Source organism: Crinia signifera, chromosome 5, assembly GCF_055691185.1.
Source record: "Crinia signifera chromosome 5, ASM5569118v1, whole genome shotgun sequence".
Taxonomy (NCBI): domain Eukaryota; kingdom Metazoa; phylum Chordata; class Amphibia; order Anura; family Myobatrachidae; genus Crinia; species Crinia signifera.
This window is the reverse complement of record NC_139221.1, coordinates 5,572,891-5,598,047: the sequence shown is the minus strand read 5'-3', so window position 1 is coordinate 5,598,047 and position 25,157 is coordinate 5,572,891. Positions and strand designations below refer to the sequence as shown.

Sequence of the window (25,157 nt, the reverse complement as noted above, 5' to 3'; positions counted from 1 at the left end):
TGCTCTGTTTCTGGACTTTCTTCTTAATTTATGGATTACCATCACCTGTGCTTAACCACCTTTCTTACCAATTACCCTGTTTAAAACAGGTGATGACAATCATAAATTAAGATGGAAGTCCACAAACAGAGCATTCTGTCCCTCCTGGAGAGGGTCATGTTGGGAGGTATGGAGGTGGGGGGCGCTCACCTGGTGTGTCTGGTGAGCAGCTGTGTCTTTGCTGTGTAACATGGAGAGGCAGAGGGTGTCTGGCACTGTCTGTGGGCTCACTGGGCTGGTTCTCTGTCATGTGAGTCAGTCGTGTGAGTCAGAGGCTCCACCCAGGGTTACAGCTTCAGACACACTTTGAGTGACAGATGTAGCCAAATATATAATAGATATATATATATATATATGTATATGTGTATGTATATGTATATATGTATATACATATACATATATATATATATATATGACAAAAAAAAAAGATGTGGCCCCAATAATGCGCTTTAAGAGCAGCACCTCTATCGTACCTTGCTGTTAAATAAAGGCACAGGTTTAGATAGGATAAAGAAAGAGAAGATAGGGGTGCGCTAAATATACCACTCTGTGGCTTTACATACAATGAGTCAGATAAAACTTAAATAAAAACAAGTAACATTTATTACAAGGTACAAATCCAGTATTCAGTTTTCATTTCGCAGTTTTTATATATATATGCCACATATAGTTCAGATCCGCTGCCCAACGCGTTTCGTCCCTTGGGACTTCATCAGGGGCGATGAACCAATCGAAGTAAGGGATATATATCCTTTGTTTGATATTAAAGTCTCTCAAAGTTTTTTAATGGAATAACCACCAGCAGTTAGGCGGGGGAAGGTTTTCTCAGAATATAATTTATTTAATAGAGTTACAGATGTTCTGTTGTATCCCACCACCTTAGAGTGATCTTAGTCTCACAGAATTGGTAAATGTGGATTCACACGAGGATTCTACCCGCGGTCTCTCCTATTACTGTAGGAGGTATGCAGCTTCAGTTTTTGGGGAGGGACTCTCCAATTTGGGGAAAAAAGGTGGGGGTGGTCCTCACCAGACTCAAATCGGCTTCAGTTTTTGGAAAAAAGGGAGGTCTCTCCAATTTAGGGAAAAGATAGTCCTCAGCAGACTTAAATCAATCCAAAAGTGCACAAAAAACTGTCTAGCAGTCTTAACAGCCTCTTAATGTAAACTATGCCAAGCATCACAGGATCTCTAGGAGCCAGTGTATATATATATATATATCTTATATATTTGGCTACATCTGTTATTCAAAGTGTGTCTGAAGCTGTAACGCTGGGTGGAGCCTCTGACTCACATGACTGACATATATATATATATATATATATATATATATATATATATAATGTATGTATGTATGTATATACTGTATATATATATATATATATATATATATATATATATATATATATATATAAAGCAGTTGGTGGAAAGGGGATGCAGTTAAAATCCCGGCGGTCGGGATCCCGGCGTTCAGAATCCCGACGCCAGAATCTCGGCCGCCAAAATCCCGACACGTTCTCCCTCCAGGGGTGTCCACGACACCCCTGGAGGGAGAATAAAATAGCGTGCCGAGCGTAGCGAGGCACCGGGCCCGCTGGGTGGCGAGCGCAGCGAGCCCGCAAGGGGGGGCGATCCACGTCCCCCCTTGTCGGGATTTCGGCAGTCGGGATTTTGAATGCCGGGATTTCATACTGAATCCGGCGGAAAGGTATCCTTAGGTCCTAGTGGCTTATTGTTAGGTAGAGGGTGGGGCTAATAGAAGCAACACCCTTTTACTGACAGTATCTGTGTATTACGGCCCCCATACACATGGTCGCTAGCTGCTTAGCGCCCAGCCGACGCCCACCCCCTGGTGCAGAATCCCCTCAGTACCATGTGAGGGGATGTACGAGAACACACCCCCCTCCCATGCAGCTCAGGGGAGGGAGATCTTTCAGGGGCCGCCGACCAGCAAATGATCTCCTTCAGAAAGAATTCAGTCTAAGCTAATGTTCCTATAAAGTGCTGGGCGTTCCCTGGGAACGGGGGCGGGCCGATGCCTGCTGGGGGCGGGTGATAACGTCACATGACATCACCCGCCCCCTCTTCGGCGAACATACACAGAAATAAAAGTCTGTTGAGAGAGGAGAGAAATCATTAGACAATCGGTGATATCGAATGAGTTCTCTCCCCTTCAGCCACTTGTTGGGGGATGTGTTCACATGTATCCCCTCGCACTGTACCAGAGGGAGGTGGCGGGGGGGATGTGCTCACATGTATCCCCTTGCATGGTACCAGAGGGAGGCGGCGGGGGGATGTGTTCACATGTATCACCTCGCACGGTACCAGAGGGAGGCGGCGGGGGGGGGGGGATGTGCTCACATGTATCACCTCGCACGGTACCAAAGGGAGGTGGCGGGGGATGTGCTCACATGTATCCCCTCGCACGGTACCAGAGGGAGGTGGCGGGGGATGTGCTCACATGTATCCCCTCGCATGGTACCAGAGGGAGGTGGCGGGGGGGATGTGCTCACATGTATCACCTCGCACGGTACCAGAGGGAGGTGGCGGGGGGATGTGCTCACATGTATCACCTCGCACGGTACCAAAGGGAGGTGGCGGGGGATGTGCTCACATGTATCCCCTCGCACGGTACCAGAGGGAGGTGGCGGGGGGATGTGCTCACATGTATCCCCTCGCATGGTACCAGAGGGAGGTGGCGGGGGGATGTGCTCACATGTATCCCCTCGCACGGTACCAGAGGGAGGTGGCGGGGGGATGTGCTCACATGTATCCCCTCGCATGGTACCAGAGGGAGGTGGCGGGGGGGATGTGCTCACATGTATCCCCTCGCACGGTACCAGAGGGAGGTGGCGGGGGGATGTGCTCACATGTATCCCCTCGCACGGTACCAGAGGGAGGTGGCGGGGGGATGTGCTCACATGTATCCCCTCGCACGGTACCAGAGGGAGGTGGCGGGGGGATGTGCTCACATGTATCCCCTCGCACGGTACCAGAGGGAGGTGGCGGGGGGAATGTGCTCACGTGTATCACCTCGCACGGTACCAGAGGGAGGCGGCGGGGGGGATGTGCTCACGTGTATCACTTTGCACGGTACCAGAGGGAGGTGGCGGGGGATGTGCTCACATGTATCACCTCGCACGGTACCAGAGGGAGGTGGCGGGGGATGTGCTCACATGTATCCCCTCGCACGGTACCAGAGGGAGGTGGCGGGGGGAATGTGCTCACGTGTATCACCTCGCACGGTACCAGAGGGAGGCGGCGGGGGGGATGTGCTCACGTGTATCACCTCGCATGGTACCAGAGGGAGGTGGCGGGGGGATGTGCTCACATGTATCACCGCGCACGGTACCAGAGGGAGGTGGCGGGGGGGGGATGTGCTCACATGTATCACCTCGCACGGTACCAGAGGGAGGTGGCGGGGGGGATGTGCTCACATGTATCCCCTCGCACGGTACCAGAGGGAGGTGGCGGGGGGGATGTGCTCACATGTATCCCCTTGCATGGTACCAGAGGGAGGCGGCGGGGGGATGTGTTCACATGTATCACCTCGCACGGTACCAGAGGGAGGCGGCGGGGGGGGGGGGGGGATGTGCTCACATGTATCACCTCGCACGGTACCAAAGGGAGGTGGCGGGGGATGTGCTCACATGTATCCCCTCGCACGGTACCAGAGGGAGGTGGCGGGGGATGTGCTCACATGTATCCCCTCGCATGGTACCAGAGGGAGGTGGCGGGGGGGATGTGCTCACATGTATCCCCTCGCACGGTACCAGAGGGAGGTGGCGGGGGGATGTGCTCACATGTATCACCTCGCACGGTACCAGAGGGAGGCGGCGGGGGGGGATGTGCTCACATGTATCACCTCGCACGGTACCAGAGGGAGGTGGCGGGGGATGTGCTCACATGTATCACCTCGCACGGTACCAGAGGGAGGTGGCGGGGGATGTGCTCACATGTATCCCCTCGCACGGTACCAGAGGGAGGTGGCGGGGGGAATGTGCTCACGTGTATCACCTCGCACGGTACCAGAGGGAGGCGGCGGGGGGGATGTGCTCACGTGTATCACCTCGCACGGTACCAGAGGGAGGTGGCGGGGGGATGTGCTCACATGTATCACCGCGCACGGTACCAGAGGGAGGTGGCGGGGGGGGATGTGCTCACATGTATCACCTCGCACGGTACCAGAGGGAGGTGGCGGGGGGGATGTGCTCACATGTATCACCTCGCACGGTACCAGAGGGAGGTGGCGGGGGGGATGTGCTCACATGTATCACCTCGCACGGTACCAGAGGGAGGTGGCGGGGGGATGTGCTCACATGTATCACCTCGCACGGTACCAGAGGGAGGTGGCGGGGGGGATGTGCTCACATGTATCACCTCGCACGGTACCAGAGGGAGGTGGCGGGGGGGGATGTGCTCACATGTATCCCCTCGCATGGTACCAGAGGGAGGTGGCGGGGGGATGTGTTCACATGTATCCCCTCGCACGGTACCAGAGGGAGGTGGCGGGGGGGGTGTGCTCACATGTATCCCCTCGCACGGTACCAGAGGGAGGTGGTGGGGGGATGTGCTCACATGTATCCCCAGGCACGGTACCAGAGGGAGGTGGCGGGGGGATGTGCTCACATGTATCACCTCGCATGGTACCAGAGGGAGGTGGCGGGGGGATGTGCTCACATGTATCACCTCGCATGGTACCAGAGGGAGGTGGCGGGGGGATGTGCTCACATGTATCACCTCGCATGGTACCAGAGGGAGGTGGCGGGGGGGGGGGGGAATGTGCTTACATGTATCCCCTCGCATGGTACCAGAGGGAGGTGGCTGGGGGATGTGCTCACATGTATCCCCTCGCATGGTACCAGAGGGAGGTGGCGGCGGGGGGGATGTGCTCACATGTATCACCTCGCATGGTACCAGAGGGAGGTGGCGGCGGGGGGGATGTGCTCACATGTATCACCTCGCACGGTACCAGAGGGAGGTGGCGGGGGGGATGTGCTCACATGTATCACCTCGCACGGTACCAGAGGGAGGTGGCGGGGGGATGTGCTCACATGTATCACCTCGCACGGTACCAGAGGGAGGTGGCGGGGGGGGATGTGCTCACATGTATCACCTCGCACGGTACCAGAGGGAGGTGGCGGGGGGGATGTGCTCACATGTATCCCCTCGCATGGTACCAGAGGGAGGTGGCGGGGGGATGTGTTCACATGTATCCCCTCGCACGGTACCAGAGGGAGGTGGCGGGGGGGGGTGTGCTCACATGTATCCCCTCGCACGGTACCAGAGGGAGGTGGTGGGGGGATGTGCTCACATGTATCCCCAGGCACGGTACCAGAGGGAGGTGGCGGGGGGATGTGCTCACATGTATCACCTCGCATGGTACCAGAGGGAGGTGGCGGGGGGATGTGCTCACATGTATCACCTCGCATGGTACCAGAGGGAGGTGGCGGGGGGATGTGCTCACATGTATCACCTCGCATGGTACCAGAGGGAGGTGGCGGGGGGGGGGAATGTGCTTACATGTATCCCCTCGCATGGTACCAGAGGGAGGTGGCTGGGGGAAGTGCTCACATGTATCCCCTCGCATGGTACCAGAGGGAGGTGGCGGCGGGGGGGATGTGCTCACATGTATCCCCTCGCATGGTACCAGAGGGAGGTGGCGGCGGGGGGGATGTGCTCACATGTATCCCCTCGCATGGTACCAGAGGGAGGTGGCGGCGGGGGGGATGTGCTCACATGTATCACCTCGCACGGTACCAGAGGGAGGCGGCGGGGGATGTGCTCACATGTATCCCCTCGCATGGTACCAGAGGGAGGTGGCGGGGGGGATGTGCTCACATGTATCCCCTCGCATGGTACCAGAGGGAGGTGGCGGGGGGGATGTGCTCACATGTATCCCCTCGCACGGTACCAGAGGGAGGTGGCGGGGGGATGTGCTCACATGTATCACCTCGCACGGTACCAGAGGGAGGTGGCGGGGGGATGTGCTCACATGTATCCCCTCGCACGGTACCAGAGGGAGGTGGCGGGGGATGTGTTCACATGTATCACCTCGCACGGTACCAGAGGGAGGTGGCGGGGGGATGTGCTCACATGTATCCCCTCGCACGGTACCAGAGGGAGGCGGCGGGGAATGTGCTCACATGTATCAACTCGCATGGTACCAGAGGGAGGTGGCGGCGGGGGGGATGTGCTCACATGTATCCCCTCGCATGGTACCAGAGGGAGGTGGCGGCGGGGGGGATGTGCTCACATGTATCACCTCGCACGGTACCAGAGGGCGGCGGCGGGGGATGTGCTCACATGTATCCCCTCGCATGGTACCAGAGGGAGGTGGCGGGGGGATGTGTTCACATGTATCCCCTCGCACGGTACCAGAGGGAGGTGGCGGGGGGGGGGTGTGCTCACATGTATCCCCTCGCACGGTACCAGAGGGAGGTGGTGGGGGGATGTGCTCACATGTATCCCCAGGCACGGTACCAGAGGGAGGTGGCGGGGGGATGTGCTCACATGTATCACCTCGCATGGTACCAGAGGGAGGTGGCGGGGGGATGTGCTCACATGTATCACTCCGCATGGTACCAGAGGGAGGTGGCGGGGGGATGTGCTCACATGTATCACCTCGCATGGTACCAGAGGGAGGTGGCGGGGGGGGGGGGGGGGGGGGAATGTGCTTACATGTATCCCCTCGCATGGTACCAGAGGGAGGTGGCTGGGGGATGTGCTCACATGTATCCCCTCGCATGGTACCAGAGGGAGGTGGCGGCGGGGGGGATGTGCTCACATGTATCACCTCGCATGGTACCAGAGGGAGGTGGCGGCGGGGGGGATGTGCTCACATGTATCCCCTCGCATGGTACCAGAGGGAGGTGGCGGCGGGGGGGATGTGCTCACATGTATCCCCTCGCATGGTACCAGAGGGAGGTGGCGGCGGGGGGGATGTGCTCACATGTATCACCTTGCACGGTACCAGAGGGAGGCGGCGGGGGATGTGCTCACATGTATCCCCTCGCATGGTACCAGAGGGAGGTGGCGGGGGGGATGTGCTCACATGTATCCCCTCGCATGGTACCAGAGGGAGGTGGCGGCGGGGGGGATGTGCTCACATGTATCACCTTGCACGGTACCAGAGGGAGGTGGCGGCGGGGGGGATGTGCTCACATGTATCCCCTCGCATGGTACCAGAGGGAGGTGGCGGCGGGGGGGATGTGCTCACATGTATCCCCTCGCATGGTACCAGAGGGAGGTGGCGGCGGGGGGGATGTGCTCACATGTATCCCCTTGCACGGTACCAGAGGGAGGCGGCGGGGGATGTGCTCACATGTATCCCCTCGCATGGTACCAGAGGGTGGCGGCGGGGGGGATGTGCTCACATGTATCTCCTCGCATGGTACCAGAGGGAGGTGGCGGCGGGGGGGATGTGCTCACATGTATCACCTTGCACGGTACCAGAGGGAGGCGGCGGGGGATGTGCTCACATGTATCCCCTCGCATGGTACCAGAGGGAGGTGGCGGGGGGGATGTGCTCACATGTATCCCCTTGCATAGTACCAGAGGGAGGTGGCGGGGGGATGTGCTCACATGTATCCCCTCGCATGGTACCAGAGGGAGGTGGCGGGGGGGATGTGCTCACATGTATCCCCTCGCATGGTACCAGAGGGAGGTGGCGGGGGGGATGTGCTCACATGTATCCCCTCGCACGGTACCAGAGGGAGGTGGTGGGGGGATGTGCTCACATGTATCACCTCGCACGGTACCAGAGGGAGGTGGCGGGGGGATGTGCTCACATGTATCCCCTCGCACGGTACCAGAGGGAGGTGGCGGGGGATGTGTTCACATGTATCACCTCGCACGGTACCAGAGGGAGGTGGCGGGGGGATGTGCTCACATGTATCCCCTCGCACGGTACCAGAGGGAGGCGGCGGGGAATGTGCTCACATGTATCAACTTGCATGGTACCAGAGGGAGGTGGCGGCAGGGGGGATGTGCTCACATGTATCCCCTCGCATGGTAGCAGAGGGAGGTGGCGGCGGGGGGGATGTGCTCACATGTATCCCCTCGCATGGTACCAGAGGGAGGTGGCGGCGGGGGGGATGTGCTCACATGTATCACCTCGCACGGTACCAGAGGGAGGCGGCGGGGGATGTGCTCACATGTATCCCCTCGCATGGTACCAGAGGGAGGTGGCGGGGGGATGTGCTCACATGTATCCCCTCGCATGGTACCAGAGGGAGGTGGCGGGGGGGATGTGCTCACATGTATCCCCTCGCACGGTACCAGAGGGAGGTGGCGGGGGGATGTGCTCACATGTATCACCTCGCACGGTACCAGAGGGAGGTGGCGGGGGGATGTGCTCACATGTATCCCCTCGCACGGTACCAGAGGGAGGTGGCGGGGGATGTGTTCACATGTATCACCTCGCACGGTACCAGAGGGAGGTGGCGGGGGGATGTGCTCACATGTATCCCCTCGCACGGTACCAGAGGGAGGCGGCGGGGAATGTGCTCACATGTATCAACTCGCATGGTACCAGAGGGAGGTGGCGGCGGGGGGGATGTGCTCACATGTATCCCCTCGCATGGTACCAGAGGGAGGTGGCGGCGGGGGGGATGTGCTCACATGTATCACCTCGCACGGTACCAGAGGGCGGCGGCGGGGGATGTGCTCACATGTATCCCCTCGCATGGTACCAGAGGGAGGTGGCAGTGGGGGGGATGTGCTCACATGTATCCACTCGCATGGTACCAGAGGGAGGTGGCGGGGGGATGTGCTCACATGTATCCCCTCGCACGGTACCAGAGGGAGGTGGCGGGGGGATGTGCTCACATGTATCCCCTCGCACAGTACCAGAGGGAGGTGGCGGGGGATGTGTTCACATGTATCACCTCGCACGGTACCAGAGGGAGGTGGCGGGGGATGTGCTCACATGTATCCCCTCGCACGGTACCAGAGGGAGGTGGCGGGGGGATGTGCTCACATGTATCCCCTCGCACGGTACCAGAGGGAGGCGGCGGGGGGATGTGCTCACATGTATCCCCTCGCACGGTACCAGAGGGAGGTGGCGGGGGGATGTGCTCACATGTATCCCCTCGCACGGTACCAGAGGGAGGTGGCGGGGGATGTGTTCACATGTATCACCTCGCACGGTACCAGAGGGAGGTGGCGGGGGGATGTGCTCACATGTATCCCCTCGCACTTTACCAGAGGGAGGCGGCGGGGGATGTGCTCACATGTATCACCTCGCAAGGTACCAGAGGGAGGTGGCGGGGGGGATGTGCTCACATGTTTTACCTCGCACGGTACCAGAGGGAGGTGGCGGGGGATGTGCTCACATGTATCACCTCGCACGGTACCAGAGGGAGGTGGCTGGGGGGATGTGCTCACATGTATCACCTCGCACGGTACCAGAGGGAGGTGGCGGGGGATGTGCTCACATGTATCACCTCGCACGGTACCAGAGGGAGGTGGCGGGGGATGTGCTCACATGTATCACCTCGCACGGTACCAGAGGGAGGTGGCGGGGGGATGTGCTCACATGTATCACCTCGCACGGTACCAGAGGGAGGTGGCGGGGGGATGTGCTCACATGTATCCCCTCGCACGGTACCAGAGGGAGGTGGCGGGGGGATGTGCTCACATGTATCCCCTCGCACGGTACCAGAGGGAGGTGGCGGGGGATGTGCTCACATGTATCACCTCGCACGGTACCAGAGGGAGGTGGCGGGGGATGTGCTCACATGTATCACCTCGCATGGTACCAGAGGGAGGTGGCGGGGGATGTGCTCACATGTATCCCCTCGCACGGTACCAGAGGGAGGTGGTGGGGGGATGTGCTCACATGTATCCCCTCGCACGGTACCAGAGGGAGGCGGCGGGGGATGTGCTCACATGTATCCCCTCGCACGGTACCAGAGGGAGGTGGCGGGGGGATGTGCTCACATGTATCCCCTCGCACGGTACCAGAGGGAGGTGGCGGGGGATGTGTTCACATGTATCCCCTCGCACGGTACCAGAGGGAGGTGGCGGGGGATGTGCTCACATGTATCACCTCGCACGGTACCAGAGGGAGGTGGCGGGGGATGTGCTCACATGTATCACCTCGCATGGTACCAGAGGGAGGTGGCGGGGGATGTGCTCACATGTATCACCTCGCACGGTACCAGAGGGAGGTGGCGGGGGGATGTGCTCACATGTATCCCCTCGCACTTTACCAGAGGGAGGCGGCGGGGGATGTGCTCACATGTATCACCTCGCAAGGTACCAGAGGGAGGTGGCGGGGGGGATGTGCTCACATGTTTTACCTCGCACGGTACCAGAGGGAGGTGGCGGGGGGATGTGCTCACATGTATCACCTCGCACGGTACCAGAGGGAGGTGGCGGGGGGATGTGCTCACATGTATCACCTCGCACGGTACCAGAGGGAGGTGGCGGGGGGAGGTGCTCACATGTATCCCCTCGCACGGTACCAGAGGGAGGTGGCGGGGGGATGTGCTCACATGTATCCCCTCGCACGGTACCAGAGGGAGGTGGCGGGGGATGTGCTCACATGTATCACCTCGCACGGTACCAGAGGGAGGTGGCGGGGGATGTGCTCACATGTATCACCTCGCATGGTACCAGAGGGAGGTGGCGGGGGATGTGCTCACATGTATCACCTCGCACGGTACCAGAGGGAGGTGGCGGGGGGATGTGCTCACATGTATCCCCTCGCATGGTACCAGAGGGAGGCGGCGGGGGGGGAGGGGATGTGCTCACATGTATCACCTCGTATGGTACCAGAGGGAGGTGGCGGGGGGTGGTGAGGATGAGGCCAGTCAAAAAAATAAGGATCAAATATGGTTTGAGGTAACATATTTAATAAAGGGGCAGACTAGATGGGCCAAGTGGTTCTTATCTGCCGTCACAGTCTATGTCTCTATGTAGTGAGGATGAGGCACAGTGAGTGGTCGGTGAGGATGAGGCGCAGTGAGTGGTCAGTGAGGATGAGGCGCAGTGAGTGGTCAGTGAGGATGAGGCGCAGTTTGGCAGTTAGTGGTCGGTAAGGATGAGACACAGTGAGTGGTCAGGGAATGGTGAACTAAGCTGATCATCCACTCATTGGTCATCTCACGACTCAACCTACTACAATACTCTCCTTACCGGCGTCGCTCGATCCCAATTGGCTCCTCTCCAATCTGTCCTCAATGCTGCAGCCAGGCTTATCTTCCTCTCCCGCCGCTCTAATTCTGCCACTCCCCTTCAACAAAATCTGCACTGGCTTCCATTCCCCTACAGAATCCTCTTCAAACGCCTCACACTCACATACAGGGCCATCTCTAATTCCATTGCTCCATATATCTCTAACCTCATCTCCATTCATACACCCTCCCGCCCTCTACGGTCAGCTGACGACTGTCGTCTCTCCTCCACCCTGATCACTGCTTCCCATGCTAGAGTACAGGACTTTGCCTGTGCTGCACCCCTTCAGTGGAACGCACTCCCTCGCTCCATTAGACTCTCCCCGACCTTGCAAAGCTTCAAACGTGCACTGAAAACTCACCTATTCATCAAAGTGTACCCTTCCACTGCATAAACCAGCTGGTTCTCCGACCCCTTGCCTGTTTACATCCTGCTATCTAACCACCACCCACTCGCTTGCACCTCATGTAATCTGTCTGTCTCCCCTTCCTACTAGATTGTAAGCTCCTCCGAGCAGGGCCCTCTTCCCTCCTGTTGTCAAAGCCCACTTCTCTTCACATGTCACTCACAGCTCTCCTATACTCCAACACTCAGTGACCATCTTCATACTCCTCTCCATCATTGACCTCAAGCCTCTAGTTGTATGTTGATTGAGTCCTCACTACTTATATTTAAGCTGTAATGTGTATTGATCTGTGGCGCTCTTTATTTGTACTGTATTTTTGTTATGTATTCAATGTTATGCCAAGCTTTGTCTCCCTGTATTGTTCCTTTGTACGGCGCTGCGAAACACTTGGCGCCTTATAAATAAAATGATAATAATAATAAAGAGAACGTACCATGTTGTTAGAGTTGCCTCTGTCGGCATGGGTTGTGTCGGCGGCTGGATACTGCGTCCAGGCTGAGGTAAACATAATTTGGAACCTCGGGGGCCTGCTCAGCCATGGAAATAGACGTCCTATGTGATGCCTGGGGCGACCCCCGTATGAGGCAGTACCCTGCAAAGGAGAGGAGAGCGGTGAGATGCAGGATAATACTGACCTATATACTGTCACATATACGGATATCAGAAGTCACCCACACACTGTGACAAGGGAACACTGTGACAAAGTCACCCACATACAGGACAAGGGAACGTAACTCCCAGGTGCTAATAATACTGACCTATATACTGTCACATATACGGATATTATACATCACCCACACACTGTGACAGTATACAGGACAAGGGAACGTAACTCCCAGGTGCTAATAATACTGACCTATATACTGTCACATATACGGATATTATACATCACCCACACACTGTGACAGTATACAGGACAAGGGAACGTAACTCCCATGTGCTAATAATACTGACCTATATACTGTCACATATACGGATATTATACATCACCCACACACTGTGACAGTATACAGGACAAGGGAACGTAACTCCCAGGTGCTAATAATACTGACCTATACAGGAGCGCCCCAGGCGAGTCGGGGTGGGGGCGCCCCGGTGCCGGGGGGGGGGGGGGGGTACCTGTCCTGCGGCGCTGTGTATTTAAATCTGGCGGCGGAGGAAGCGGGGGTCCCTGCAGTCCATTAGAAATAACGAGCGCTATCCGCCGGGCTATGCGGAAGCACTTCTGTTGTGAAAACACTGGCAGCACGCTGATTGGCTGAGATCAGCGTACGCCGTGCTACCAGTGTTTTCACAACAGAAGCGCTTCCGCATAGCCCGGCGGATAGCGCTCGTTATTTCTAATGGACTGCAGGGACCCCCGCTGCCTCCGCCGCCAGATTTAAATACACAGCGCCGTAGGACAAGTACCCGGGCGGCAGGGGGGGGGGGCAAAATGCCGCCCTCCAGTGGCCGGCGCCCTAGACAAATGCCTAGCCGGCCCTGGACCTATAGTACTGTCACATATCCGGATATTATACATCACCCACACACTGTGACCGTATACAGGACAAGGGAACGTAACTCCCATGTGCTAATAATACTGACCTATATACTGTCACATATACGGATATTATACGTCACCCACACTGTGACTGTATACGGGACAAGGGAACGTAACTCCCAGGTGCTAATAATACTGACATATATACTGTCACATATATGGATATTATGGGGGAAATTTACCAATATGAAAAACCTAGTTTTTCGTATTGGTATTTCCCCTACGGCTGCATACGACTGTTTTAGTCGTATGCAAAGTCGTGTTCCGGAGGGGAAATTACAAAGCAGTCAGATACGACTGCTTTGTAACCCTCCGATGGTGTAACCATTCGTATTAGCGGCACATATATACGGCCGCTAATACAAATGTTTCTGGCAGTCTGCACGGATCAGTCAGATCCGTGCAGGCTGCAGTGTGTAAAAAAAATAGAAAAATTAAATAAATAAATAAAAAGAAACGGCGTGGGGTCCCCCCCCACAGCTATAACCAGCACCAGGCTGAAGGAGCCGGGCCAGTAATTAAAAATCAGGGAACCCGACAAATAGGGGTTCCCCGATTTTTAACAACCAGCCCCAGGCTCCAGGTCCGGGGCTGGTTCCCAAAATACGGGGGACAAAATGACTAGGGGTCCCCCGTATTTCAAGAACCAGCCCCAGGCACAACCAGCCAGCAGGGTAATGCCACAGCCGGGGGGAGACTTTTTATACAAGTCCCCCCGGCCAAAGCATTCAGCCCTCTGACCGGTCAGCCTGGCCAGGGGTCCTGGGGGAGTGGGGACCCCCCCAATAAAGGGGTCCCCCCCTCCAGGACTTACCTGACCAGGCTGGAGCCTGGTGCTGTCCTCGATGCCCCTGGGCGGTGGGCATCGAGCTGATAGTGGTGTAAAAAAAAGATTAAACTATTGTCTAATACTGGGGCACTATGAGTCCCAGCAAGCCTCCCCCGCAAGCTGGGACTTGGAGAACCACAAGTCCCAGCCTGTGGGGCATTAAAGGGCCCGCTGGGTCTTGTAGTGCCACAGTATTAAAAATAGTACAATAAAACACACTGACACATACTTAAAATAAAACTTTAATACATACTGTAACGATCAGATCAGGTGATCGATCAAACTAACGTATGCCTCCTGTTATGATTATCTGTTCAATCAATGTATGTCTGGTATGTTGGGTAAAATCATGCCGCCTGTGATTATTATGTGGGAGATCAGAACATGTCATGTATTATGTGTGTGGACTATTGGTGACCCAGGGAGTGTAGCCATCTGTGGACTCCTCTGGAGTTAGGATGTAAGATAAGATCTGAGACCCCTCATAAACCAGATTGGGGGGGAGAGCAATAGTGTCCAGCCAACCGGCCAAAGTTGCTCTGGCCCTCCACTAAATTACCTCTTATCACTTGAGGAATGTATAAAATCTACTTCAAAGCAGGGACAAATTCTTTATGGGAAAGATCCTATATCTAGGGACCTTCAGTAGGCTCAGCAAGGGAATGGTTAAAAATCCCAAGGGTGGGAGGGATGAGGGAGTCTTCAAGGTATAACTAAGACCCTTCTCCCTATAGTCAGTGTCACTACCTGGGGGTCTAGCAAACAGGCTGTAAGCGACCAGAGATTTCTTGTGGAGAACCCCCCCACGTCAGGATTGGTACTTAAGTGTAAGCTACGGTTCTGTCATTTTTCCCTTTTTATTTTATTTCTGAAATTGCATTTAAACTCGTGTGTACTTTTAAAATCATTGTAAAATCTTGTAACTATTTTCTAAAGCTCTGTAGTATTTCTAGGAATAAATAATACATATTCTCAGTCCTGGTTCTGTGTTCTTAAGACTCATTAGCCTCAGAAGAGAACGCTCCAGCGTGTAACCATTTGTATATTGTATTGTGCGGTCAGGTGCGAGCCAAGCCGCCCCTTGCGCAGTTTCAAGCGCTAAAATCAGGTTTTGGCTGGTGGCAGTGTACCTCAAGGAAAGGACCCGAGTGTCCTAAGTGAACCCCAGTCACGGCCGGAGCTGCTCAGATTGACGTATCGGAGCAGGCGACCGGTGGGTCCGTGACACATACAAAGCCCACACATACTAATACTTACCTATCTTCTTTCCGTAGGTAGCCCTGGTCCTGTGTCATCTTCTGGTCCTGTGTCGGCGGTCTTCTGGATCCATGTCGACGTCCTTCTTCAAGTCGACGTCGCTGTCGGCGATGGCGTCCGGATCCGACGAAATCCATGGAGGAAGCTGTGGAAGGAAACCATACTCACCTGTCCCAGGGCGATGTAGTCCAGGTAAGGGTCTTGGCAAAAAAACAAACCGACACCCGAAATCAGCCCGGACAGTAGAAGCCGCACGGTGTTTGTGTACATCGTGCGGCTCCACCTCCCGAATGCCGCTATTGGCCGGCTTGCGGCCTAGCGGCCAATCAGGAGCCGCAAGGCGGCCAATAGCGGCATTCGGGAGGCGGAGCAGCACTGTTCTTTATGAATTACTCATAAAGAACAGTTATCCTGCATGAATTTCCCTGAATATGGACTGATCTTCTGTTTATTTCTCTTCTCACGGGTATGTGATTTAAATTGGTGAGCACTACAAGTCCCAGCAGTCTGCTCTGCAAAAACTCCCATGAGCCCATTGCAGTAATTATACAATGTATGTGATTTAAATTAGTATCTTAAAATCACTATAAATTGATAATCTGTATTTTGCCCATTGCATAACCAGTGTCGTATTGTTAATGTGTTTCTAGCCTTTGCATTACCTCTTTGAAGCTGTGGTCACTGAGGCAGTTTTATGGAGTATATTTTTGGCTAGTGTTTATTTAACCCAGGCTAATTTGTGTCCTTTGATTAGCTGGTCATGTGACACTTAGCTGTTGGCTCTCCTACTTAGACCTGGTGGTATATCTGTTCACATAGAGGGCAGTTCTATAATTTAGAAATCTACTAAGTAGAAATTACAAAGTAGGAATTACTCATAACGAACAGTGAAAAACATTGTACAACATCAAGCAAGGTAAATACAATACTTATTACACATTATTACTATACTTATCCACTCTACGTAACCCTGTCTCTAACATACACACAATCACATCATGCTCACCACAATGCTACTTCTCATTACATTACATGGAATACTCACCAAACTCCAACCATCCTATAATCTCCCTGACACTCACCACTCTGTGCACATTGCCTCTTCCATTATTCACTCCCCTCTTCTAAACAGTCATGAGCTCTTTACTTACCTCTCTACTTGTACTTTCACATCCACATCCCACCAACAATACAAAAAACACAAACATCCACCTTTATCTATCTCTCCTTTCTAATCTTATTAGCTGGTGACATATCACCAAACCCAGGCCCAAACCACCTGTCCCACTCAGAGTTTACTGGTTGTATGCCTAGAAATTCGGCTAACCTCATAAATATCACATGCCTCCCACCACACTCCAAACAACTTAAATGTGCCCTATTGAATGCACGCTCTGTTTGCAATAAATTAACATCCATCCATGACCTCATTATCTCTCACAACTTCAACCTGCTGGCAGTTACAGAAACCTGGCTCACACAATCAGACACGGCCTCGCCTACAGCACTGTCACATGGTGGTTTCCACTTCACTCACATCTCCAGGCCTGGTTACTGTAACATGGTCACACAATCAGACACTGCCTCGCCTGCAGCACTGTCACATGGTGGTCTCCACCTCACACACACCTCCAGGCCTGGTTACTGTAACATGGTCACACAATCAGACACTGCCTCGCCTGCAGCACTGTCACATGGTGGTTTCCACCTCACACACACCTCCAGGCCTGGTTACTGTAACATGGTCACACAATCAGACACAGCCTCGCCTGCAGCACTGTCACATGGTGGTCTCCACCTCACACACACCTCCAGGCCTGGTTACTGTAACATGGTCACACAATCAGACACTGCCTCGCCTGCAGCACTGTCACATGGTGGTTTCCACCTCACACCTCCAGGCCTGGTTACTGTAACATGGTCACACAATCAGACACAGCCTCGCCTGCAGCACTGTCACATGGTGGTCTCCACCTCAATCACACCTCCAGGCCTGGTAACTAAAGGAGGTGGGGTTGGTATATTACTGTCACAAGCCTTCACATACTCAGTTCTACCACCAGTTCCTTCACTCACATTTACATCATTTGAAGTTCACTCCATTAGGGTTTTTTCCCCTTTCTATCTGCGTGTTGCTGCTATCTATCGCCCACCTGGGCTTCCCGAAACTCAATTTCTGGAAGATTTCTCTGCCTGGCTCCCCCATTTCTTATCCTCTGACATCTCCACTATCATCCTGGGTGACTTTAATATTGCTATTGACAGTCCACCATCTTTGCATGCTTCCAAACTCCTCTCTCTAACCTCCTCTCTCGGCCTCTCCCAGTGGTCCGACGCCGCTACTCATGAGGAAGGCCACTGCCTTGACCTTGTTTTCACCAGGCTGATTTTACTAACACTCCCTTCCCTCTCTCTCATCACAATCTCATTACCCTCTCACTCTCCTCCATTACCCCAAGCTCACTGACACAGAAATCATGCAAGTCTACTCTAACCCGCAGAAATACTAATGCTATTAATTTTCCACAACTTACCACCTCCCTGCAACAACAGCTCTCACTAATTTCTACATTTACCTCTCCTGACTCTGCTGTTTCCCACCTCTACCAGACTCTTGAAACAGCCCTTGATGACGTGGCTCCAGCTACCCATTACACCCCACTTAGGCTTAGATACCAACCGTGGCACTCCAAAACATCAAGACAACTATAAAATCAGTCACATAAAGTAGAACGCCAATGGCGTAAATCTCGTAGTATGACTGATTTCCTCGCATATAAAACTAGCTACTACTCCTACAGCAATGCTTTGGACACTGCCAAACAAACATACTACCAATCTCTCATCTCTTCTCATGCCACCAACCCTAAGCGACTTTTCAACACATTTAAGTTTCTTCTGTACACTCCCCCTCCTCCCCCACCGCCTACCATCAATGCACAAGAACTTGCCTCCTACTTTAAGGACAAGATTGATAACATCCGAGATGAAATGGTATGCTCTTCCACTACCTCTAACCCTCTTTCTTCCCCACCTGAACCCACTTTCTCTTCAATTGAGCCTTATCCTCCTACTCTACTACCTCTACTCTTGATCCTATACCTGCACAAATCATTAAAAAAATCTATCTCCTGTGCTTATTCCAACCTCAACTAAAATCTGCAATCTCTCTCTTACTACTGCTACTTTTCCTACTCTGTTCAAACATGCAGTGATAACTCCCATTCTGAAAAAACACAATTCTGACCCTAACTCTCTCTCAGCTCCCATGCCTCTCCAAGCTACTGGAGCTCGTTCGGATTTCAGTATCACTTATATGCCAATGATACTCAAATCTATCTATCAACCCCAGAGCTGTCACCAGTGGTTTTGGGCCGAGTCTCTGATTGTCTCTCTGCCATCTCATCTTGGATGTCTTCTCGCCAACTCAAACTCAATATTTCCAAAACGGAATTACTTATATTTAGAGATGTGCAGGCTCTGATTTCAAAGCAGGATCTTATTGGCTATCAACTGTCAACAAATGTCATGTGATTGGGGATAGCAAATAAGATCCTGCTTTGAATTCAGAGTAAATCAGAGTAATCAGAACCTGCATATCTCTACTTATATTCCCGCCAACAAGAACCGTTACCATCCTGATATCTCCATCACTGTTGACAACTCAACAATCTACCACAAGCTCGTTGCTTAGGCCTCGACTCTGACCTGTCCTTTCTTCCCCACATTCAATCTGTCTCCAAATCATGTTACATGCATCTAAAAAACATATCCAAAATACGACCGTATCTCACACAAGACACTACCAAATCTCTTATCCATGCACTCATTATATCCCGCATTGATTATTGCAATAGTCTCCTAACTGGTCTTCCCAAGAACAGACTCTCACCACTGCAATCCATACTAAATGCTGCTGCTAGGCTGATCTTCCTAGGAAGACGCTCATCGTCTGCTGATCTGCTCTGCCAGTCCCTCCATTGGTTGCCTGTATCTTACCGTATCCTATATAAAACACTTCTACTCGCTTATAAAGCTATTAACCATACTGCACCAGCATATATCTCTGCACTTATCACAAAATATCTCCCATCTCGACCACTCCGCACTGCACAAGAACTGCGTCTCCTCTGCACGGATCACCAGCTCCCATTCACTATTACAGGACTTTCATCGGGCTGCTCCCACCCTATGGAATGCCCTTCCACGCACAATAAGACTCTGCGCTAGCCTCCAAACTTTCCAGTGTTCCCTGTAAACTCACCTCTTCAGACAAGCCTATCATATTTATATACCGCACACATAACCCTCTGAGGCACTTATGTATTATATAGCTTCCCTTCTGGACTTGTAACTTGGTGGGACTGCTATGCTATTACTGGCTGCCGCTTATCACACACAGCTACAGTCAGGTCCTTAAATATTGGGATATCGACACAATTCTCCTATTTTGGGCTCCATACACCCCCACAATGGATATATAATGAACCAAACACAATGTACTTTAATTGCGGACGTTCAGCTTTAATTTGAGGGTATTTACATCCAAATCAGGTGAATGGTGTAACAATTACAATGGTTTCTATATGTGCCTCACTTTTTAAGGGACCAAAGGTAATGGGACAATCGACTCAAAAGCTAATTCATGGACAGGTGTGGGCTATTCCCTCGTTGTTCCATCATCAATTAAGCAGGTCTGGAGTTGATTCCAGGTGTGACATTGGCATTTGGAATATGTTGCTGTTGACTGTCAATATGAGATCCAAAGAGCTGCCACTATTAGTGAAGTAAGCCATCGTTAGGCTGAAAAATCAAAAGAAACCCATCCAAGAGATAGCAAAAATATTATGGGTGGCCAAATCAATTGTGGTGGATGACAGAAGAATTACTTTCCTGGTGAAGAAAAACCCCTTCACAACAGTTGGCCAGATCACGAACACTCTCCAGGAGGTAGGTGTATATGTGTCAAAGTCAGCAACCAAGAGAAGACATCACAATAGTGAATATAGAGGGTTCACCACAAGACGTCAATTATTGGTGAGCCTGAAAAACAGGAAGAGTTGGCCAAACAACATCTAAAAATACCTTTACAGTTCTGGAACAAAAACCTATGGACAGATGAGACTAAGATCAACTTGTACCAGAGTGATGGGAAGAGAAGAGTATAGAGAAGGAAAGGAACTGCTCATGATCTAAATCATACCACCTGATCAGTGAAGCATGGTGGTGGTATTGTCATGGCATGGGCATGTATGGCTGCCAATGGAACTGGTTCCCTTGTATTTATTGATCATGTGACTGCTGACAAAGCAGCAGGATGAATTCTGAAGTGTTTCAGACAATATTATCTGCTCATTTTCAGTCACATGCTTCAGAACTCATTGGACAGCGCTTCACAGCGCAGATGGACAATGACCCGAAACATACTGCAAAAGCAACCAAAGCGGTTTTTAAGGCAAATAAGTGGAATGTTCTGCAATGGCCGAGTCAGTCACCTGACCTGAATCCGATTCAGCATTTCACTTGGAGAAGACAAAACTGAAGGGAAAATGCCCCAACAACAAGCAGAAACTGAAGACATTTGCAATAGAGGCCTCTCATCACCAGGGATGACACCCAGCATCTGCATTCTAGAATTCAGGCTGTAATTCACTGCAAAGGATTTGCAACAAATTATTAAAAAGTGAAAGTTTGTTTTAAGATTGTTTAGTTTGTCCCATTACTTTTGGTCCCTTAAAGTGTGGGAGGCACATAATGATAAAATGGTTACAAAGATGATTACAAAGATTTTAAAAGTACACACAGAAGAATACAACTCAAACAAAGTAAAAAGGGATGAAAATCACAGAACTGTATCTTACACACAAGTACTGGTGCTGTAGTGGGGGACTTCACATGAAACATTGGGTCGCTTCCTGCCTGCTGGCTGATCCCCAAGAAGTACGCAGGCTATAGGGAGAAGCGTGTAATTATACCTGCAGATTCCCTCATCCCTCCCCCTTTGGGATTTTGACCATTTCCCTGCTGGACACTAATGAATGTCCCTAAATAATTGATCTTTCTACACGAAGGATTAATCTACTGCTTTTAAGTGATTTGTACAATTTTTTTACCCAGTGGAATGCAACAGACAGGAAGCCAAGTCTGATAAGAGATATGTACTGGAGGGGGCAGAGCACCTCTGGCCTCTTGTCTGGACAGTATTGATCTAATCCCCAATCTGGTTTATGAGGGGTATCAGACCCTAACTTCAGGGAAATCTACAGATGGTCACTCCTGAGGGAATACAGAACCAATCTCCTAGCATCCTCCCTGGGTCACCAACAGTTCACTGAAGTACTGAAGAAATACATTGATCTCACACATAATAACAGGATGAATTATTCCATCCATCACATGATCGGATCGTGACACTCCCTATATAGATAGATATTGGTTCCCAGTCCACCAGACAGCGATGACACATGGGATGTCACACGCTGTAGATGGGGACATGGGGATGCGACGTGTGTGGGAATGAGTGTGCGTGGATATTACTTTTATGACACTATAACAAAAGCCTCTTCTCTTCCCAAGATGGCTGCTGATACTTCGTCTGTGCAAGTTTGACGCCATCTTGTTACTGTGTAGCACTTGGCACCACGTGGGGCCCTGCCATGTCCTACTGCTGTATGCTCCGCTCCACCTGTGTCACCACAGACTAGTACACACACCTACACAAACACCCATATATACACAACTACATACACACACACCTGTATACACAGCTACATACACACACACACACACCTGTATACACACCGCTTCATACACACAAACACACACCTACACTGACTATATATTTACAGATGACACATTTATTTATCTACAGTATCTATGTTTATATCTGCCTGTTTATCTGTCTTTATCTATCAATCTATGGATCTATCCTGTGGCGTAGGTAGACATTTTAACCACATATTCGTTGCCATATTGGAAGCCGCTCCCCCCCCCCCCCCCCAGCTAGATAAAGAGGAGAAAGTGAATAAAGCAAGGGTTAGTGCCCAGGGATGAGAGAGAGAGAGAAAGAAGGGGGAGAGAGGAAGGGAAAGAGTGTCAGTGAGAGTGTATAAAACAAGAGAGTGTGTCCAGGGGAGAGTGAGGGAAAGAGGGGGAGAGACACTGTCAAATAGAGAGAGACCGTGTCAGGAAAAGAGTGTGTAAAGCAGAGAGTGTGTCCAGGGGAGAGCAAGAGGGAGGAGAAACACTGTCAGAGAGAGACGTGGTGTCAGGAAGAGAGAGTGTATAAAGCAAGAGAGATTGGGGGACAGAAAGAGGGGATCAAGAGGAGATAAAGAGGGGGCAGCCAAAGGGGAGAGCAAGAGAGACGAGGAGAGAGGGGGCAGAGGGAAAGTGAGTACCCAGCATTAGGCAGAGATAGACACTGTACCAAGAAGAGGGAGGGCATAAAGCAAGAGTGTGCTCAGGGAAGAGAGAGAGAGAGAGAGGAGGGGGAGAGAGAAGAGGGGGAGAGCCAGAGGCGATACAGAGGGGGAGAACGAGAGAGATGGGGAGAGTCAGGGTGTGGGGGTAGAGAGGGGAAAGGAGGAGAGGTGGGGCAGAGGGAAAGTGAGGGAGAGGGGGGGGGCAGAGAAGATAAAGAGGGGTCAGCCAGAGGGGGAGAGTGAGAGTGGGGGTAGAGGGGGGGCAGAGGGGATAAAGAGGGGAAGAGTTAGAGACATGGGGAGAGTGAGGGTATGGGGGTAGAGAGGGGAGGGGGCAGAGGGAAAGTGAGGGAGAGAAGGGGAAGCCAGATGGGAGAGCAAGAGAGACAGGGAGGGTGTGGGGGTAGAGAGGGGAAAGGAGGAGAGAGAGGGGGCAGAGGGAAGGAGAAGGGGGGCAGAGGAGATATCGAGGGGGCAGCCAGAGGGGGAGAGTCTATCTATCTATCTATCTATCTATCTATCTATCTATCTATCTATCTATCTATCTATCTATCTGTCTACAGCAGGGGATCTGATGCTCGTTTCTCAGGACCCCACACAGTTCACGTTTCCCAGGTCGCCCGGCAGGTGCACAGGTGCATTCATTACTGACTTTTTAAAAGATCCACATGTGGAGCTAATTATTTTACTTGTGATTCTGTGAGGAGACCTGGAAAAAGTGCACTGTGTGGGGTCCTGAGGGTTGAGTTTGAGAACCTGTGATCTCCAGTATCTATCTATCTATAGCAGGCTTTCCCAACCACGGTCCTCAGGGCACACCAACAGTGCAGGTTTTGTAGATATCCAGGCTTCAGCACAGGTGACTTAATTAGTATCTGAGTGAATCTGAGTAAACCAGCTGTGCTGAAGCCTGGATATCACTAAAACCTGCGCTGTTGGTTGGTGTGCCTTGAGGACCGTGGTTGGGAATGCCTGGTCTATAGTATCCATCACATCTATCTACAGTATCTATTCTATCTATCTATCTATAGCAGTGGTTCCCAAGCTGTGTGCCGTGGCTCCCTGGGGTGCCTTGGGACACTTGCAGGGGTGCCACGGGTTGGTGGTCAAGGACAAATTCAAATTATTTATATTCCATTATTTATGGATAAAACCAGTGCTGGTGGCTGCCAATCATAAAATATGTGTACAAACCACATAACTGAACCTAAGGATCACATATAAACATAATTCTGACACTAGGGTGCTGTGATTCAAGAAAGATTGGGAACCTCTGATCTACAGTATCTCTATCTAAAGATAGGATCTTTGAGTAGAACACCATATTGTCTAACGCTAAGTTCAGCGGAGACCGTTAGTATAACACCATATTGGTAAACGCTACGTTGAGCGGAGACCGCTAGTATAACACCATATTATTAAACGCTAAGTTGAGCAGAGACCGCTAGTATAACACCATATTGGTAAACGCTACGTTGAGCGGAGACCGCTAGTATAACACCATATTGTTAAACGCTACGTTGAGCAGAGACCGCTAGTATAACCCCATATTGTTAAACGCTAAGTTGAGCAGAGACCGCTTGTATAACGCCATATTGTTAAACGCTAAGTTGAGCAGAGACCGCTTGTATAACCCCATATTGTTAAACGCTAAGTTCAGCAGAGACCGCTTGTATAACCCCATATTGTTAAACGCTAAGTTGAGCGGAGACCACTAGTATAACCCCATATTGTTAAACGCTAAGTTGAGTGGAGACCGCTTGTATAACCCCATATTGTTAAACGCTAAGTTGAGCGGAGACCGCTAGTATAACACCATATTGTTAAACGCTAAGTTGAGCGGAGACCGCTAGTATAACACCATATTGTTAAATGCTAAGTTGAGCGGAGACCGCTAGTATAACGCCATATTGTTAAACGCTAAGTTGAGCGGAGACCGCAAGTATAACGCCATATTGTTAAACGCTAAGTTGAGCGGAGACCGCTAGTATAACGCCATATTGGTAAACGCTACGTTGAGCGGAGACCGCTAGTATAACCCCATATTGGTAAACGCTAAGTTGAGCGGAGACCGCTTGTATAACCCCATATTGTTAAACGCTAAGTTGAGCGGAGACCGCTAGTATAACCCCATATTGGTAAACGCTACGTTGAGCGGAGACCGCTAGTATAACGCCATATTGTTAAACGCTAAGTTGAGCGGAGACCGTTAGTATAACACCATATTGTTAAACGCTAAGTTGAGCGGAGACCGCTAGTATAACACCATATTGTTAAGCGCTAAGTTGAGCGGAGACCGTTAGTATAACGCCATATTGTTAAACGCTAAGTTGAGCGGAGACCGCTAGTATAACACCATATTGTTAAACGCTAAGTTGAGCGGAGACCGCTAGTATAACGCCATATTGTTAAGCGCTAAGTTGAGCGGAGACCGCTAGTATAACACCATATTGTTAAACACTAAGTTGAGCGGAGACC

At 51.9% G+C, this 25,157-nt stretch overlaps 1 protein-coding gene across 1 annotated transcript in view; it reads right to left on the bottom strand.

The window, feature by feature from the left end:
- The window catches only part of LOC146079829 (uncharacterized), a 49,341-nt gene that overhangs the window by 12,360 nt on the left and 11,824 nt on the right, over positions 1-25,157 (bottom strand). The window contains exon 2 of the mRNA XM_083186469.1: positions 12,060-12,218. Coding sequence (XP_083042595.1) covers positions 12,060-12,218 — 159 coding nt within the window. The remainder of the gene's footprint in view (positions 1-12,059; positions 12,219-25,157) is intronic.